Raw genomic sequence first — 20,015 nt, forward strand, 5'->3', positions numbered from 1 at the left:
ATCTATGGCTTTAACCAGATTAATCTTTACTATTTTCCAAAATTTCTGGAAGAAAATAGGAGTCATCCCATCTGGACCTGGAGATTTATTAGGATTCATAGCAAACAAAGTAGATTTAATCTTCTCTTCATTATCTGATCTAGTCAAGTTTTCATTCATACTAGGAGTTATTGAGTGTGGCATTCCTTCTAGTATGCTCTCTATCTTTTCACCTCCTGATCTTGAAAAAAGATTGCTACAATATCCAGCCACTGTTTTTCCCAAATCTTCTTCATTCTCAGTCCATATCCCATCACTGTTTGAATGTTTAGCATTCTGTTCTGCTTTCTTCTACCCCTCACGCATGCATGAAAAAAGCTAGTATTCCTGTCTCCTTCTCTGAGCCAATTTACTCTTGCCTTTTGGCTCCAGTATAGCTCCTCTTCTGCATAAGCCTCTTGTAACTGCTGTTTTAGAACTTTTTTCCTAGCCTTTTTGTTCTGACAGTCAACATTATCTAACTCACCTAATTGCTGTTTAACATGATTAATCTTCTACTTAGAGTTACTAGAGAAACTATTTCTCCACTTGAGGAGAGCCACTCTATAATTTGCTATCTTTTTTGTCAGCCTAAACATGTTAGTGTCAACAGGTATCTTTGGAGGAAAACATCTAGTCACCGTATTATGAGTGACCAACTAATATTTATAGGAGTACAAACCTAACCGACTATTTACAAGAATACCCTTCCTAATATATTATCTACAAGAATACTAATATTCTCCTAACACTCCCCCTCAAGTTGGAGCATATATATCATAAGCACCCAACTTGTTACAAAGGTATTTCACCCTAGAGCCCCCTAAACTTTTGGTAAACAAATCAGCCAATTGATCTGCAGACGGTACATGAGATGTCTTGATGACTCCATCAAGTAATTTCTCTCGAATGAAATGACAATCAACTTCAATATGTTTTGTCCTTTCATGAAACACTGGATTAGACGCAATATGGACAGCCGCCTAATTATCACACACTAAATTCATAGGCTGTTTATACTCAAACCCAATTTCAAGTAACATGCTTTTCAACCAAACCAACTCATACACAGTGTGAGCCATAGTACGGTATTCAGATTCTGCACTTGATCTGGAGACAACTGTTTGCTTCTTACTTTTCCACGACACTAAATTACCACCAACAAACACACAATATCCTGTGGTCGATCTTCGATCTGAGGCAGAACCGGCCCAATCTGCATCACTATATCCTTCAATATCAGTGTGTCCATGATTTTGATACAGCAACCCTTTTCCAGGAGCACCCTTAAGATACCTGAGAATCCGTATAACAGCATCCCAATGACTAGTACGAGGGGTATCAAGAAATTGACTCACAACACTCACTGCAAACGAAATGTCAGGTCTCGTTACAGTGAGATAATTTAACTTACCCACAAGTCTTCGATATTGTTTAGGATCATCAAGTAATGCTCCTTGATCTCTTGCTAATTTCACATTGGGATCCATAGGAGTATCCACAGGTCGGCAACCTAACATCCCAATTTCACTCAACATATCGAGTACATATTTCCTTTGACATAAATAAATCCCATGTTTAGACCGAGCTACCTCAATACCCAGAAAATACTGTAAATGACCTAAATCCTTTGTCTGAAAGTTTGCCTGCAGATTGTATTTAAATTTCTGGATCCCCACAACATCATCACCTGTAATCACAATATCATCCACATAAACAACTAATAAAATTTTACCAGCATTAGAATGCCCATAAAATACAGAGTGATCTACTTCACATCTCGTCAGACCGAACTCCATGACCACACTACTAAACCGGCCAAACCAAGCCCTTGGAGACTGTTTCAATCCATATAAGGATTTTTTCAAACGACAAACCAACTGCGAATTCTCCCCCTGAACAACAAATCCAGGAGGTTGTTCCATATATACCTCTTCTTCCAAATCTCCATGCAGAAATGCATTTTTCACATCTAACTGATGCAATGGCCAATTGTAAGTTGCTGCCAAAGAGATAAGAAGGCGAACCGAGGTAATCTTTGCAACAGGAGAAAATATTTCTAAGTAGTCTACTCCATACACCTGAGTAAATCCTCGAGCTACCAGACGAGCCTTCAATCTATCAATAGAACCATTAGGCTGCACCTTTATAGTGTACACCCATTTACAACCAACAACAGGCTTACCTGAAGGACGAGGGACAAGATCCCAAGTACTATTTTGTTCCAAAGCAGACATCTCTTCTTGCATAGCTAATCTCCAACCAGGATGATTAAGAGCATAGGTAATAGACTTAGGAATGGAGATAGAATCAAGGGAAGCAACAAAAGAAGAATATGACATAGAGAGACGAGAATAAGACACAAAATTAGAAATAGGATGGGAAGTACAATGTCTCTTACCTTTGCGAAAAGCAATAGGAAGATCTAACTCAGAGGAGGGCGTCATACCTGAATTTGAAAATTGAGAGTTAATTGGTGAAGTGCGTGGCATATCAGAAACTTTCTCAACCATGGAACGACGAGAGTAAACTTGAAGATGAGGACGAGATAATCGAGCTATGGAATCTGGTGGACTAGATAACTCAGGTAATAAAGGGGAAGGGACTGGTAAAACAGGAGAAGAAAAAGAGGGACACTGGTCTAACTCACAAGGCATACTGTGGTTGATAAAATATGGAGTAGATTCAAAGAAAGTAACATCAGCACAAGTAAAAAATCGATTTAAAACTGGACTGTAACATCTATACCCTTTTTGCGCTCGTGCGTATCCTAAGAAAATACATTTAATAGCACGAGAATCTAATTTATCCACCCCGGGAGTAAGCTGATGAACAAAGCACACACATCCAAAAATACGAGGAGGTAATTTAAACACAGGTTCATGAGGAAAAAGAATGGAGTGAGGTAATTGACCTCCAAGAATATTAGATGGCATGCGATTAATTAAATAACATGCAGTTAGAACTGCATCACTCCAAAATTGTTTGGGCACATTCATGTGCAACAACAGTGTTCTAGCAATTTCGATTAAATGTCCAATTTTTCTTTCAGCAACTCCATTCTGTTGTGGAGTGTGAGGACAAGAGGACTGATGAATAATACCAGACTTACTCATAAAGGTATTAAAAGGAGTGGAAAAATATTCTTTCGCATTATCACTGCGAAGTATACGTACCGGCACACCAAATTGATTCTTTATTTATGCAACAAATGCACAAAAAATTGAATATAGTTCTGAACGATCTTTCATTAAATAAAGTCAGGTAACTCTTGAAAAATCATCAACAAAGATTACAAAATATTTAAAACCTAACTTTGAAGTGACTCGACTAGGACCCCAAACATCAGAATGAACTAACAAAAACGGTTCAGAAATCCGTTTATTGACTCTAGGAGCAAAAGAAACACGATGATGCTTTCCTAACTGACAAGACTCACATTCTAACGAAGATAATTGACTCAAAGTAGGAACCAACTTTTTCAAATTGTGTAAAGATGGATGACCTAAACGACAGTGAATTTCAAGAGGAGAAACAGTAGCAGGACATGCTATCGGACCATTGAAGTTGAGAAAGTAAAGACCATTATGCTCATGCCCTCCACCAATCGTCCTCTTTGTCTTTAAATCCTGAATGACAACAGAATCAGGAGAGAAAGTAACTGTACACTGTAGAAATTTAGTGAGCTTACTAACAGACATTAGATTAAAGGGCAAATTGGGTACGTAAAGAACAGAAGATAGCGGAAGTGATTGATTAATTTCTACAGTGCCTAGTCATTTAACTTTAGTGGTAGATCTATCAGCTAAAGTAACATGAGGAAAGGGAGTAGACTCTTGAAAATTAGAAAAAATTTTAGAGGTACCTGACATATGATCAGTAGCCCCGGAGTCAATAATCCATGAGTCATTACCTTTTTATGCTAAAGAAGCAGAGGGAAGAGATGCGTGATTTGTAGCTTGGTACTGTAGGAATTTAACATAATCTTCCTCAGATATAGTAACAGTCTTCTGGGACCCATGTGCTAAAAAACTCGATTCAATGTGGTCATTGGTAACCGCATTAACAAACCTTTCAACCATGGCGAATGGCACGTCAAACCAAAGAAAAGGTCAAAACTCGAGGTGAACAGCGCGTGAACAGTGCCGTGAACAGTGAACAGCGCCGCGTGAACAGTGCCGCATGAACAGTATGTGATGAACAGTGAATAGTCGCGATGACCAAAACTTTTGCTAGATGTTTAACTCTAACCCTAGGACTTTTGCTCTGATACCATGTCAACAGGTATCTTTGGAGGAAAACATCTAGTCACCGTATTATGAGTGACCAACTAGTATTTATAGGAGTACAAACCTAACCGACTATTTACAAGAATACCCTTACTAATATATTATCTACAAGAATACTAATATTCTCCTAACAGTTAGAACCTTTAAACCTTTGATTCCAAGCTCTTTCCACCACTTGACCTACTCTTTCTTTATTTAATCACCTTTTATCAAAAAAGAATCTTTTCTTTCTTCTATCTGCCAGTGGATTAGTGTTAAACAATAACATGCTAGGATCTGATGCATATGTTTCCAAATGGTCATAAGTAGCTCCTTCAAAAGTTTGATACCAAGCTGGACTGCATAAACCTCTATCCAACCTCTGTCTAACCTCCACTTCTTCTTCCCAGTTGTTACTCCATGTCCAGGGGTTACCTTTAAAACCTATATCTACCAGTTCATTAGTTCCTATGAATTCCTTAAAGTCCATGAATCTCCATTCATCTCTTAGCTTACCATCCCATTTCTCTTCGTTTGAGACAATATCATTAAAGTCCCCAGCCAGGAGCCATCTGTTCCCCCATAGTCTCTTTCTTTCCCTAATGACTTGCCACTGGTTCTTTCTGAATCTGCTCTCACAACTAGCATAAATTCCAATTAACCACCAGTCCTCCTTGCTGTTTGAATCCTTAACATGAGCTTCTATTGTGAAGGTAGTAGTAACTACTCTTATGACATCTATATTTCTGTTCCACATTAGGGTCATACCACCAGCTCTATTCAAAGCTTCCACCACTGTCATCTCATCAAATCTGAGGATTGATTTGACTTTTTCCATGTATTTAATCCTATTTTTGGTCTCACTTAAGAAACTATATTTGGAGAGAAGAGGTTGTTAGCCTTCCTCAGTTGGGGAACTGTCAAGAGACTCCCCACTCCTTGACAATTCCACACCAGGACCTTTATTTATCATTGAGGGGACATGTGTGGCTGGCCCCTAACCCTTCTGTTCCTTCCATCCTTACTTCAACTGTTAGTAAATCCACCTTGTTTCTTTTTGTTTCTTATTCCTCCACTACAACATCTTCCATCTCTTCATCAACCAAACTTATCTTTCTTTTACCTTGACGTCCCCCACGGTTGCAGTTTTCATCTGGTGCTGGCAAAGCTTTGCTCCCCACACCAGGGGATCTCAATTGTCTTTTCCCTCTGCTGTACTGCCTTCTTCCTTCTCTTTGCTATTTCGCTGCAATTTCTGAATCTATTTGCATGGGATTCTGGTCACCCCCTTGTGTCACATCTTTCACTGTTAGAGCCTCCTTCAGCTCCAATGCCACCTCAACTAGGCTCATCTCTGATGACTCAGCCTCTCTCTCAACCTGCTATTTTTGGTTCTCATTCTGACATCTATCTTCTCTCCTCGCAGCATTTGTACCACTACCTCCTTCTGCAATAAGAGTAGAATTCAGAATACTCACATTAGTCTTGTTTTCGCCATTTACTGGATCACTTTGGTCTTGTTTCCTTTCTCCAGTTATGTCCTGATGGGGTCCTCCCACTGCAGTGCTTTTTTCCTTGTCATTCATTCGTGTGTTCCTTTCTTCCTGTAGGAGGTGCCCCTCTGTCCTCTCCTGCCTGTCAACTCCTGAACCTTGCGCTTGTGGTTCTTTGTGGTTAACATGTTTAGGAACCAGTTCCCCATTTCTAAAGCCCCAGTAACTTCTCTCAGGATTATATCTACTCTGTTGTTCCTTCTGTGGGGATGCCTTTCCATCATTTGCTCTTAACCATGGCCCAAATTGGTTTTCAGACTTCCCTTTGGTTATAGAGATGAAACACTTACAGTTCCTTTCACTGTGACCAATTAAGCCATATTTATAGCAAAAGTCCGGGCATCTTTCATATTTAAAGCCCAACCATTTGGTGGTTCCATTCATTTTGACAGTTGTTCCCCTCAGCAATGGTTGAGATATGTTAGCTGTCACTAAGATTTTCAGGTGCCTTCCTTCTTTCCCTCCTACTTGGGGAACTATTGCATCTCTGACTTCATAGAATACCTTACCGATTTTTCTGTTTATCTCCTTTGATATCCAGTGCACTGGTAAATTTCATATCTGCACCCATAGTGGTGCAAGGTTGAAGGCTTCTTCATCCTCTTCAACCCCCCCATACCAGTTCCTGAGCACCAGTATCTGGTTATCCAAAACCCAAGGTCCTCCATTTAAAATTCTGTCTCTGTCCTCCTCACAAGGAATGTGGAACTGAAAAAGATTTGGACCTAATTCCATTATCCTGATATCTCTAGGAAATCCCCAAGCGGAGTTCACAAAATTTTTCACCCCAAAAAAATTCACTATTTTTTCACCTTTCACTTTCCCTACAAGACTAACTTGACATTCTTTAATACCCAGGTGCATATCTCCCAAGTCCAAATCAGCTCCTCCCAGCTCTTTCTCCGAAAGATCAAAATTTTCCATTATATCCAGTAGTTCTTCTACCATTGAGATACTAGAGAATACTACGAGGGAATACCCCACTCAACAGACCTTTAATATGAGATAAAACTAAGAACAGAAAACACACAAGCTAGCCGGCTACACCACAAAACTAAGAACAGAAAAACACACAAGCTAGCCAGCTACACCAAAGCAGAAAAAACAAAGAAAAGACACGAAAAGAGAACCCTAAAACTAAGAATCAAGAACCAGAAAAAAACAGCTTAGGCAGTCAAGTAACATGTCAAAACTCTTACTGAGTAGAAATGGCACTTTTCAACTTGTTCAATTGCTACAAACTTTGCTGTGATAGTTCCTTGTATTTCCACATACCCTATTCTTGTCTCAGCTGGGTTTGTACAGAAGAGGACTCCAACCCAGATAGACTTGCTTACTTGGAATTGAACCTTGTTTGGCAGAAAAACACTCTACATACTAGCATCTTTAGTGTGCATATCGGCATTAAAGACGATCTGGTCCTGTTTGAGGTTTGGATTTCAGTTACAATGTTGAAAAGTGAGGGATTTTGAAAGTTTCAAAGTTTCAAGGATTTTCAACGGTGAGGAACTCTCAGAAGAGAGAGGGCACTCTTACCAAGAGAGAAAGAAACTCTCACAAAGGAGGATGATAGAATGGAGCATGAGTGGTGATTCAATATTTCAATACATCTACAGTACTCGTTAACCTGCTATTGCCAAGCAAAAATTCTAGAATTTCACAAAACTTCACAAAGTCAAAAATTCCACAAAACTAACAATTTTGAATTACAAAGTCACAGTCCAAACTCCAAACTAACACAAGCTGTCTTTGGTTTAGAATTTGATTAACTCAACCACTGAACTAGTTTAAAGTTTAAGCAATAAAAAATTCTGGTTGTAGATGCTTTACCATGATTAGTGGGGATAGGATTTGTATGAGAACGTGAGAACTAAGAGTGCCAAATTTTCTGAAACTAATAGCAATGAGGGTGATTGATTCCAGTGATGAAGATTGATTCCAATGAGCTATCCCCGCTTTTGCTAGCCACAAGAGTTCCAGACTTCTAGTTGCCAAATGATAAGAACAATAGAAGTAAGAGCCTCTACGAAAGCTAAAGCTAGCGCCTGAAATCGATTAGGGTTTAAGAGTAGATTTGATTGCTGGTCGGTGAGAATTGGGATTAGGGTTTGAGTTCGGTGGCTTTGGTCGGCCATGAGTGAAAAGAGAAGTGAGAAGAGTAACAATGAAAAATTTTGACCCAATACAAATATCCAATATGTGAATATATTTTTTTATTTTTAAATTAATAGAAAGAAAAGAGTACTCATAAGGCATTTTGAACATTAGAGGGTACAACATGTAATTAATCTTAGGGTTATAGATATTTAAGTAATTTTATAAATATAAATAATATGGATTAATCTTTCCTACCACATTGTCAGCATTGAAATTAACTATGCAACCTAAAACTCGAAAAGCTTGCTAGCCTATCAAGCACAACATTTTGGAGGTTCAAATTTGACTCGTTTTCATTTTTGTACAAATCAAGATTGACTCAAGCTCGATTTGATCGAAATCGAGCCGATCGTCTGACCGAACTACTCTCGAGCAGCTCAATTGATTAACATTCCTAGTCATAATATAACTTTCAATATGTTTATTTCCTTTTGTCTTTAAAGGACTTGCATGATTTTTAAGTTTAATTTAGGGGCTATATGTGTAATTTGATCTTTATTTGTCATCAAGCAAGCCCTTGAAGAACTATTAGGTGACTCCCTCACCCTCACCCCCACGTCTCCAAGCCCGTCGGTTATTATTTTTTATTTTGAGAAAAAAAATATTTATGTGTTAAGTGTATAGTAATACCTCTATAAATTAATACTCGATAAATCAATAATATTTATTAAATAATAATTTTTTTGGGTTCCAACTTGGGTTAATGAGTCAAATTAATAATTTTGGTAAACTAATAAGATAATAATTTTTTAAAAACCATAATCCTTTAATCTCATTCATATCATAAATTAATAAATTACTAAAATTTGGTATCATATTTTCTTAAAGTATGAGTCTATTGTTATTTGCTTTTTAAGAAATTTATTTTTGCAATTATTTTTGAGTACATGTGAGATGCTCTTTACTGTGCTCACATAATGATTTATAATTTGATCAATCATGGTTGATTTATGTATAATTTTTAGACGGCAATTCATAGTTTAACAATAAGACATGTAAGAAGACTTTGTGTTTGTTTATCATAAGAAAACTTTCTTATCATTTATATAAATAATATTGTTAATTTGATTTATTGTATGCATTTAATAAAATAGAGATAGACATCTATCATTTAGTATATCTAAATCTTTTTTATCTAAAAAAAATGACATCAGTTGCATATATATATGAAAAATATTAATAGACTTAAATTTTATTTGCAAATCAAATAGATATAGATTGCTTTATATTCTCTAAACTTTTAGCCTCCTTTTATTGATAGAACTAGGAGGATATCACCGCACTGTGCGCGGTGTGATCATATAATGTATACACGCCCAACTAATAGTCATGGTCCAAGTTAAAAGCATCGATATACTAAATTAAGGATAGTGAATAAAGTTGAACATTTTGGTCACACATATTTAACGGTCATTTGGACCAAGTTCAAGTTTAACAGGCATTCTAAATATGAAAACCAAACGAGTTCATTTTTAATCATGAATGTTTAGGTTGGCAAAGTAGATGCCATTGATGCCAACAAGATCATCTAGAAAGTAAGAAATTATAATGTTGAATGTGGTAGTTTCAGACAACACCCAGTCACGTCACTCATGATTTAGCCACCAACTAGTGTAGCCTAAGTTCCAAACAAACAAAAATGCCTTTGTGTTGTGAACTACAAAGAGTGTTCTCTACATTAATGTCCATCAAAAGCATATCCAACTGTGTCATGGAGTAATGCTTTAAGAATGCTGAAGAAATTCCCTTCATGATGGAGCCAGCGCTTAATCCTAGTGTTTTCAAACTGATCCCTAAAGCCCTCACCTGGCCACATAAACACCATGGCCTTCTTCGAGAAGAAATCCAAGAGCACGCACAGCAGGGTGAGGATCTTGGACTATACATCCACACCAGATTATCACACGAGTGGTTCCATTCCCATCTCTCATGTCTATTCCCACAAGTAGTTCAAGCTCATGCCCCAGCAAGACATTACAACACTTTCTCAGTTAATTTATACAACATTCTGTAATAATCAATAACTAAGAGTGCATTGTAAAAGGTCATCTAGGAAACCTATTGATAAGATAGAGGGTGTATCATTGCACCACTGACTTCCAAGAAGTAATCTGGGCTTATGGAGCGAAGATCTTGAACCTAAGCTATTAATATAACAAATGAGATATACAAGATAGAGGATCAAGCAAGCCACATTAGACGTGCCTAGAAGAGCTAGTATAGAATCATATTAACTGTAATAATCAGTAACTTAATCCTATTATTATTCTGCATGCATGAAACATAAAACCCAAGAACCCAAAAAAAAAATGGAATCCATCACATTGAGGAATTTAACTAGATCTGTTTGAACTAAATACTTCCAACCATTCAAGGTGAAATATTTTCACTGCCATGCTCATTGTAGATGCACAAAAGCAAAGGCAACAGAGAAACTTCATCTCAAAGGTTAAATTTCTTAGGATCAGTGAAATGTAAAGCCAAGAACGAATTTATGTACTTAGCACTAACTGAAGACTTGTTTCTGTGACAATCCAAAAAAAAAATAGAGATCATGACAAGAAAATCTAAACCATGAAATTAGACAACACTATAAAACTGACCACCAAGTTCATGACGACTGATTTGCCACCCCTTTCAATATGCAGTTCAACTTTCTCGTTGACACTGTCATCAAATAAAGTCTCCATCTTCAGGAACTGGGAAATTACCTACAACGTGTCTCCAATGTCAACAAATAATTCAATAGATTATCATGCATGAGTTCAAGAGGTTATCATGATTACCATGAAAAAAACATTTCCAGTAACCAAACGGAGTCCTAGAAAAGTAATCTCGACTATTTTGTCTAGGCCTTTGAAACTGAATTGTTTCATCAGAAGAAGACCCAATAGCATTTCTCCTCTTTGCAGTGTTACACTCTCGACGACGACGAAGGAGATCGGCCTTCTCATTATTCAGCATTTCTGCATACCTTTTACGTCTTCTGGCATTTTTATCTATCTTTGGATAATATAGATTGAAAAGATAACAAAAGAAGAGGCAAGAACACAAGAGCCTTTAAAAACAGATTTAAAAGAAAACAAAAGGTTTTACAACAGACACAAAAGAAAGAATGGTTTAAAAAATTCTAAAAAAGGGGACAAAGATAGCACAGACCATTTAACGACAGCATAAAATGATCAAGAAGAAAAAGCTCTACAACCCTGTCGTAACAAACACAATAGGAGAATACACAGTATTTCTTTAAAAGGAATGCACTAGAGTAAATACATGAAGCAAGAGTTGCAACAAAGGAAAACCAGAAACGAGGTGAAGTAGCTAAAACCAAGCTGCATAATAAAAATGAAGCTAAAGTCACTAATGATAAAGCAGAAAATTTTATCAGACCAAGGCTAAAACAAGCACCAATGCACTAACCAGTAAGGAAAACAAAAGTTAGAGACAACAATAAAGAGTAAGGAACAGTACAACAAAAAAATTATAATACAGCAGAGAGGAGAACCTAATAGCAACACATAAAAGGTGCTAAAAACACACAAATAGAGCTGAAACACTAACTAATTCAGCAACAACTACAGCCATTCAGCAAGCAGCAGATCGGGTAATTCTAAAGTGTAAACCACAACCAAAATCTAAATAAACATAAACCTAGCAAAAAAAAAAAAAAACCGAACAAGGCAATTTGATGAGTAGACCGTCTATTGTTATGGTACAAATAATAAAGTTGAAGCCACGATATCAAAGAAGAAAACCAAGGACGACAATAAAAGCATAGTAAATACACAAAAAAAGCTAGCCAAGAACAACAATTCAACTACAATAATGCACATTTTGCAAACATCCCATGAACAGATTTGAAAGGAAAGACACTAAGATAAGCAGAAGAAAACTAATGGAGAAAACAAATCACACAGGGTAGACATAAATAGTAGCATACATCTAGCAAAACATGCATAAGTTCATTTAAGAGATAAAAATGCAATCGAAACAAAGATAAAAGTAGAAAAGGAAAAACATACAGGACACAGTAAAATAGCTTCATAAAACTATAGAAGAGCTCACCCAACATTGTCAAATGGCGAACAAGAAGAAGAAGCAACAACAAAATAGCAACTGCCATATCAATTAATAACAAAGAAACTTGGAAAAGCAACCGATTTCATCATTACAATCACTTAAGCCTGGGAAAGAATGACAAAATGCTGGAAAAAATGTACGACACCTCATCCACAGAGGTCTCTTGCCGACCTGCCCCAAGAAGGAGCTGAATTTCTGGTTAACCCAATCAGATATGACAAATCCCACATTACCAATACACCCCTCAAAAAAAAGCAAAAACTCTAAAATACTTAAAGGCTCCAGATGTAAACAGGGACAAACCAGAGTGCTAAAACTGTAACTTCACCGGATTTCTGAGCCCAACCACCACAATAGCAAGCCAACTATTTCATTGTTTCGCAAGTAGGCCACGTCCAGCACATGAAGTTGCGTCCAATGGATTTCGTGCCCAGCACATGAAGCCCAGGAAACCACCAAGGCCAATTCACCAACCATGTCATGACAAGCCAATCACCTACCGCCACATGGGCGAACTATGATTCCTACGAAGCAAGGGGGCTTCCACACACCAATCACATCATGCCACATCACTAGGAAGCCAATCCCCTCTCGCCATGTGACGAATGACCAAATCGACGTGGCAAGGGGGCTTTCACCCTTAGTCTATATGGTTAATAATTCATATTTTATAAAATAAAATAGAACTTTAATTGATTAAATGAGTGTTTCCTTGAATTGTAAGCACCTTTGATTAATTCAAATCTCTTTAAATTAATAAAATTTGTATGGTCACAATGTTATTAGTTTATAAATGTTTACTGTAATTAGAAATTTAGTATAGATGTATTAATAAATTTAGCATAACTAATTAATAATTTCTATTAATATACATGCATAATTATTAGTATAATTGATAATATTAATTATATTACATATAAACTAATTTACATTAAATAATATTTATAATATTATTATTATAAATTTATGATTAATTAAATTAAATATATATATAATTATACATTTAATTTTTTTTTAACGAATGGCGGAGCGAGGAAGGGTGAGGCATACTTAGAGCTGTTAAACGGACCGAGCTGTTCAGTAGCTCGGCTCGTTTCGACTCGTTCGTGTTCGTGAAAGTCTCGTTTGAAACCTTAAACGAATCAAGTTCGAACGCATTTTTTTGTTCGATTAATAATCGAGCGAACATGAGCATGTTCACGAGTTTTAATATACGTTCGCAAACACGAGCATTTTCGCGAATTTTAACGAACGTTCACGAAAATGGACATAATTATCATTTGACAAATTTTAGGGTTAATTTTATGGCTGGACTTTTATATTTGGAGGGCAAATTGCTTTGTTTTATTTGTTGTTTTTATGTTAATGTTAGTTATATAGTTAATGAATAATAGAATTTAGTCATTTAGTGCTTTAATTATTTTTGAGAATGATTAATGATTTGCATGGCATATTTAAGGTTTAAAATAATTTGAATTCGAGCATGTTCGCGAACGGTTCGTTTATGTTAAACGAGTCGAACACAAACTCGAATTCGAACACGAATTTTGCTTAACGAACCGAACACGAACACAGGTTTGGAGTTTGAAAATTAACGAACGAACACGAATGTTGTTCGAATCGCTTAACGAATAGAGTTCAAACATGAGATACTCGGTTCGATTCGGCTCGTTGACAGCTCTAGGCATACTTCCCTGTCCCTGGCCCTGTTTTCTAGTCGGGGAGGCCCACGCCCCGCCCCATGAGCCCCGGCAGGCAGGCATTCGTCCAATTGTCATACCCAACCTGACTGAACCCGGGTTAAACCCGAATAATTCCCCCGTTTCCGCCGAAGCTGCCCATTGATTTTCATTTTTCACCAAATACAAAATTTTCACCACACACTGGGTTTAGGGTTTTAGCTTGCTCATCCCCCGAGGTTTTCTGGACGTCAGAATATGATTATTCGCAGTCTTCTGCTCTCCAAGAATCTGAATCCCACAAGGTATTTACTCAAAGGTTCTCATTCCTTGACCAGAATTTCTAGTGTTGGTTCAGAATTTGTTCCATTAGTTAATTGCAATAGCATAGTAAAGTTCAGATTTTTATCCTACTTGTGTTCTTTAAATTCAGTTCCCTCTGAAAAATGTGGGTTCTCCATTTCCAAGAACCCAAATTTTATAAGAAATTATTGCTCAGGAGGGGATAAGAGTGGTGAGGAGTCAAATGAGTGGACTGGAGAAATAGATTATTTGGATGAATCAGGTGGTGTCATTTACTCTGGAAAGGGTGTAAGATCTGTTGAGCCGGGTATAGATGATCATGTGATGGTGGGAGGGTTAAAGAAGCCTATTTTGAATGCTTCAGCTGTGGCTAAGATTGTTGAGATAGTGAAAAGATGGAAATGGGGTCCTGATATGGAGACCCAATTGGATAGGCTTCAGTTTTTGCCTAACATGACTCACATTATTCAGTCAATGAAGATTATTAGCGATGGTGAGGCTTCGTTGAGCTTGTTTCGGTGGGCCAAGAGGCAATCTTGGTATTCTCCGACTGACGAGTGTTATGCTGTGTTGTTTGATATGTTGAATGAGAGTAGGGATTATGATGGGATTCAATCAGTGTTTGATGATATGGTTCGTGATTCAGGTGAAAGTGGTATGTCTTCATTTAGTGCGTATAATCGGGTTATTCAGTCATTAGCAAAGGCTGAGAAATTGGAGGTGACTTTCTGTTGTTTTAAGAAGATGAAAGAAGTTGGTTGTAAAGTTGATACGCAGACGTATAATTCATTGATAACATTGTTTTTGGATAAGGGTTTGCCGTTTAAAGCTTTTGAGATATATGAGAATATGGAAGAAGTTGGGTGTTCCTTGGATGCATCAACTTACGAGTTGATGATTCCAAGTTTGGCAAAATCAGGCCGTCTTGATGCTGCTTTGAAGCTCTTCCAAGAGATGAAAGAAAAGAACTTCCGACCAGGTTTTGGGGTTTTTGCTGCACTTGTTGATTCAATGGGTAAAGCTGGTAGGTTGGACACGTCCATGAAAGTGTATATGGAAATGCAAGGTTTTGGACTCAGGCCGTCTGCCACTACATTTGTTTCTATGATTGAGTCATTTGTTAAAGCTGGGAAGCTGGAGACTGCTCTCAAGCTATGGGATGAGATGAAGAAAGCCAGATTTAGACCTAATTATGGGCTCTATACTATGATGGTTGAGTCCCATGCAAAATCTGGAAAGCTTGAGACTGCTATGTCTCTCTTTTCAGATATGGAAAGGGCTGGATTTTTTCCCACACCCTCTACCTATTCTTCTCTTTTGGAGATGCATGCTGCTTCTGGTCAAGTTGATGCTGCCATGAAGCTCTATAACTCTATGACAAATGCAGGTCTTAGACCAGGGCTCAGTACCTACACAGCCTTGCTGACTCTCCTGGCAAAAAAGAAGCTTGTTGATGTAGCTGCAAAGGTTTTACTTGAAATGAAGGCCATGGGGTATTCTGTTGATGTGAATGCTAGTGATGTTCTTATGGTGTATATCAAGGATGGTTCTGTTGATCTAGCTTTGAGGTGGCTACGGTTTATGGGCTCATCTGGGATTCGCACAAACAATTTCATTATTAGGCAGCTCTTTGAGTCGTGTATGAAGAGTGGATTATATGAGTCGGCCAAGCCCCTTCTTGAAACATATGTGAATGCTGCTGCTAAGGTTGATCTTGTACTTTACACATCAATTCTTGCCTATCTTGTAAGATGCCAGGAAGAGCATAATGAGAGGCATTTGATGGCCATCTTGAGTGCTACGAAACATAAAGCTCATGCTTTCATGTGCGGTCTCTTCACAGGGCCAGAGCAGAGGAAGCAACCAGTTTTATCTTTTGTGAGGGAATTCTTTCAGGGAATCGATTATGAGTTAGAAGAAGGAGCTGCCAGGTACTTTGTCAATGTTCTTCTTAACTACCTTGTTCTGATGGGACAGATAAATCGTGCTCGTTGTGTATGGAAAGTTGCATATGAAAACAAGCTTTTTCCCAAGGCAATAGTGTTTGATCAACACATTGCCTGGTCCCTTGATGTTAGAAACTTGTCAGTTGGGGCTGCTCTTATAGCAGTGGTACACACCCTTCACAGGTTCAGGAAGAGGATGTTATACTATGGGGTCGTCCCAAGGCGGATCAAATTAGTAACTGGGCCAACTTTGAAGATTGTTATAGCTCAAATGTTAAGTTCTGTCGAGTCACCCTTTGAAGTTAGTAAAGTTGTTCTGAGAGCCCCAGGGGATTCCGTCCTGGAGTGGTTCAAGAAACCGATAGTTCAGCAATTCCTTCTGAATGAGATTCCTTCAAGGGCTGATATTTTGATGCATAAACTGAACACACTTTTTCCTAGTTCTGCACCCGAAATTAGATCCCTATCCCCTCCAAAGCCTCTTCTTGCAGGGAAGGCTCTATAGTCATGGATAAGTTGTTAGCTTGGTCAGGCATCATTTGTTTGTAATATAGAATTATAAGTTACATTTTTGTTTGTTTAAAAAAGCACTTGACATCTACATAGAAAATCGCATGTTAGTGTACATGAGAAAATACCTTTAGAATTTCAACTTCAGCTTTTCAAAAATATCTTTGCAATAGAGGCTTCCTGGTTTCAGATTGGTGGCAGCTAGTTCATATACATAATAATTAACTGAGTAACATTTAATAGTTTAATCTGCGGACAGCAATTTTATTTTGCTTCACTTAGATGCTAAATTGTGTTCAGGGTTGATATTTGCATTAATACTGGTCATGCCTTATCACTCATTTACTTTGTTAATAAGACCAGCTCTTATCACTCATTTACTCCCGCCCTTACCTTTTTTCTCCTTATCTAAAGGCATATTTACCATGTTATGCTCTAGTTCTTAGTAATGCCCTCTAATCCCTAGTGAAACTACAAAGCACGTCTTTAAGTTCAGCATACTTGATATGCACAGCTGATTATCAATGTATTTCCAGTGAGAGGCTTCTCTGAAAAAAATGTCTGCTGCTGACCATCCCTATGTTTTCCATCAAGGCTTCTTGGGAAAAATGTCTTTAAGCTCAACATACTTGATATGCATAACAGATTATCCACGTTTTTCCACTAAGAGGTTTCTCTGGAAAAAATGTCTGCTGCTGACCATCCATATGATTTCCATTGAGGCTTCTTGGGAAAAATGTCCGGTCAGGAGGAAGTAAATCAGGTTAAGTAATTTTAAACTGCTGCTAGGAATCAGCAACAACTGCAATGCGAAGTATTTGGCAGTGGCAGGGCTGCCGATATGAGCCAGATTCCTCTTTTCTGCTGCCATCCGGTAAGATTTATCCCAGATTTTAGTTTTTCATGGACGCTATTCTATCTGGAAAGCCTCATTTACGCCTAGACTATTGAAACTGTAACTTTTTTCCTTGTGATTTACCAGACCATGATATGTATCAGGCTGCTAAAATTGGAAGTGTCGAGGATCACTTCCAAGTGACAAACAGGCACGAGTTGCAGTAGCGCAGACTATAGAAGATAATCAAAATTAAGAGTAGACAAAATTTGTGCTCCCTCTGTAAGTTGCATGCTCCTTCTGTTATCCACTGGTTTTACTTTACTGGTCTTCATCGACCAAGATAGGGTCTTGTACACATACCTAGATGATCACAGCATATACAGATACAATATATACAGTACACATAAAATTTTGTCTACTCTTAATTAAGTGTGTACAATATATCACTCATTAAGTGTGTACAATATATCACTCATTGACACAGCCCGGCACCCATGTGTCTTTTATAAAAAAAAAAAAATTTTTTTGTGTCAGGTGCCGGGCACCCATAGATATATACAGAACCCCTGTCAGACCCGTAAGTGTCTGAATATTTTTTTTTCCACCTATATTCTAATCAATTAGCCTCAGTTGCCTGTGTTCTCAGGTACCATTTGATCCACTGATGATCAAACACATTTTCAGGACATGGTCAATTCTGCTGAAAAGGATAGGTTGGCTGGAAATTCAGATTTTACTCTTTGAGAGGAGGAGGACGTTTGGCTATAGGATTTCTTGACGAATGGTCCGTTTAACCTGGGTTGTTCAAACTGGTTTATGTAACTTAGATATATACATTCCAAGAATAGGGGTGAATTATGTGATATTGGAAAAGTGAATTGCTATGATTTTCGTCATTTAATCCCATGTCATATTGTTGCTGAAAGGCAAGATTTTTGTACAACTTTACAGATGCAGGGCTAAGACTCTGATTTACCTCCTTGTCTTGGCCTTCCACAGATAATAAACTCTGGCAGAAAGAGCAAGACTTCTGTTGTCCCACAAAATTCTGCTGCAAAGCTTCCTGGGATAGCCAAGGCCCAAGGCAACTATGGATTCCAAAGATATGACTTCATTTTTGGAACCTTTCCTCAATCAGAATAAAGTTGAATTCTTTTCAAGAAGCAATGCAATCTATTCTTTCCCATCCAACATGATTTTAAACTTCAATATGAAAAACTAGTATTGCATTACATTCTTTAACCACTCCTGCCCATCAAAAACAAAGGAAGGTCAGGTAAAGAATGAAGTATCTATTAGAAAAAGAGGCTTAAAACTAAAATAAAGAAAAAAAAGGAATGAAGAATCAACCTCATTTGAGCCAATGCAGTTTTGATTTATCTCACTTCCCTCCCTCAAAAAATGTTGTGGCATGTAACTATCCCTTCATTGCTCAGTGGCCACCAAAAAGGGACTAAAGTCCCTCTTTAGATTGTAGGTATGAGGTTAGAACTCTATTTGCAGTAAAAAAAAAATTCAAAGGAAGTGTCAGAACACCCTTTTGGTGTAGTAGGTTCTTATTTCTATTAGCCCCTTATACATAACCTCTTTAGGCTCTCCTCCCCCAAGATTAGGATAGATTAAGTTATAGAAATGTTATCAAAAAGGGACTTCTTTGGACTGTAGGTCACGGTTTGAACCTTACATGCTTTGAAAAAAATTCAAAGGAGGTGTCAGAACATCCCTTTGATCTAGTAGATTCTTATACCTATTAGCCCTTATACATAATCTCTTCAGGCTCCACTCCTAGATTAGGATAGATTAGATTATAGAAATGTTATCGTTGCCATAAAAAAAAAATGTAACTACCCTTTCATTTTCTCCAACAATTCACATAAACTTCCCTTTCATATATTCTGTCCACAATTGCTTAAAAACAATTAATGTACTTTAGTGCTATATTTTAGTATTCGATTTGCTAGGAGACAGATTGGTCAAGTAATCATGCTAGTTAATTTTATAATTCACGTGATTGTCTTTTGTCATAGGGACTAATCACAATAGGTAGAAATTCAAAGTCTAATTGCCATATTCTTGAGCATAACACAATAGATAGAATTTTGCAAATTTGTTATTTTTAGTACACATTTATCGTGCCAATCATGCGGATTTCTGTCGTGCTGGTCCATTTTTAATAATTTCGTTAATGAAATTCACTTTTTATATAAAAAAATATTGGATTTATCTTATGGAAAGCCAGGCTTCCTCCTCTTAAAAAAAAAAAGAAAGTCTTTTGCAAGAAGAGGGGAATATATGCCATTTCATAGAACCAAAAGAACTAAAAAAAATAGTAATTGAAAATTACTATCTTTGAAAAATACATACTCTCTTTATTACTATAATTATGCAAAGAGACATCGGGAAATAACAATTCCCATACCAACAATATTGTTTGAAAACAAGGCAGTATTTGATATTGGCATTTTCTTTGATTTTTTTTTAATTACGCGAACGACAAATATAAGGCTGTATCTCACGTCTATTACAATGACCTAAATTTCTATCAAGTTCTAATTTGAATGATATTCCATAGTATTTATGTCTTTTTACATGATGAAGAAAATCCAAAGTGCCAATATCAATCCCCTTATGTAAAAATACACTGTAGTCTTGCCAAAAAGAGA

The 20,015-nt window shown here is 37.2% G+C and overlaps 1 protein-coding gene across 7 annotated transcripts; it reads left to right on the top strand.

Moving 5' to 3' along the window:
* The first annotated feature begins 13,799 nt into the window (after positions 1-13,799).
* Positions 13,800-18,277, top strand: LOC113704401 (pentatricopeptide repeat-containing protein At1g79490, mitochondrial-like). 7 transcript variants are annotated; one of them, XM_072084700.1, is made up of 4 exons: positions 13,800-14,060; positions 14,255-17,388; positions 17,497-17,631; positions 17,983-18,277. In XM_072084700.1, exon 2 carries the CDS (start codon positions 14,383-14,385, stop codon positions 16,507-16,509), a length of 2,127 nt encoding a protein of 708 aa, XP_071940801.1. In that variant the 5' UTR covers positions 13,800-14,060; positions 14,255-14,382; the 3' UTR covers positions 16,510-17,388; positions 17,497-17,631; positions 17,983-18,277. The 7 variants fall into 7 exon arrangements, with proteins under 7 accessions (XP_071940801.1, XP_027082096.1, XP_071940799.1 ...); XM_027226295.2 differs by having other exon boundaries at positions 13,800-17,388; XM_072084698.1 differs by having other exon boundaries at positions 13,800-17,388; positions 17,999-18,277.
* Positions 18,278-20,015: the final 1,738 nt, after the last annotated feature.

Source organism: Coffea arabica, chromosome 3e (assembly GCF_036785885.1).
Source record: "Coffea arabica cultivar ET-39 chromosome 3e, Coffea Arabica ET-39 HiFi, whole genome shotgun sequence".
Lineage (NCBI taxonomy): Eukaryota > Viridiplantae > Streptophyta > Magnoliopsida > Gentianales > Rubiaceae > Coffea > Coffea arabica.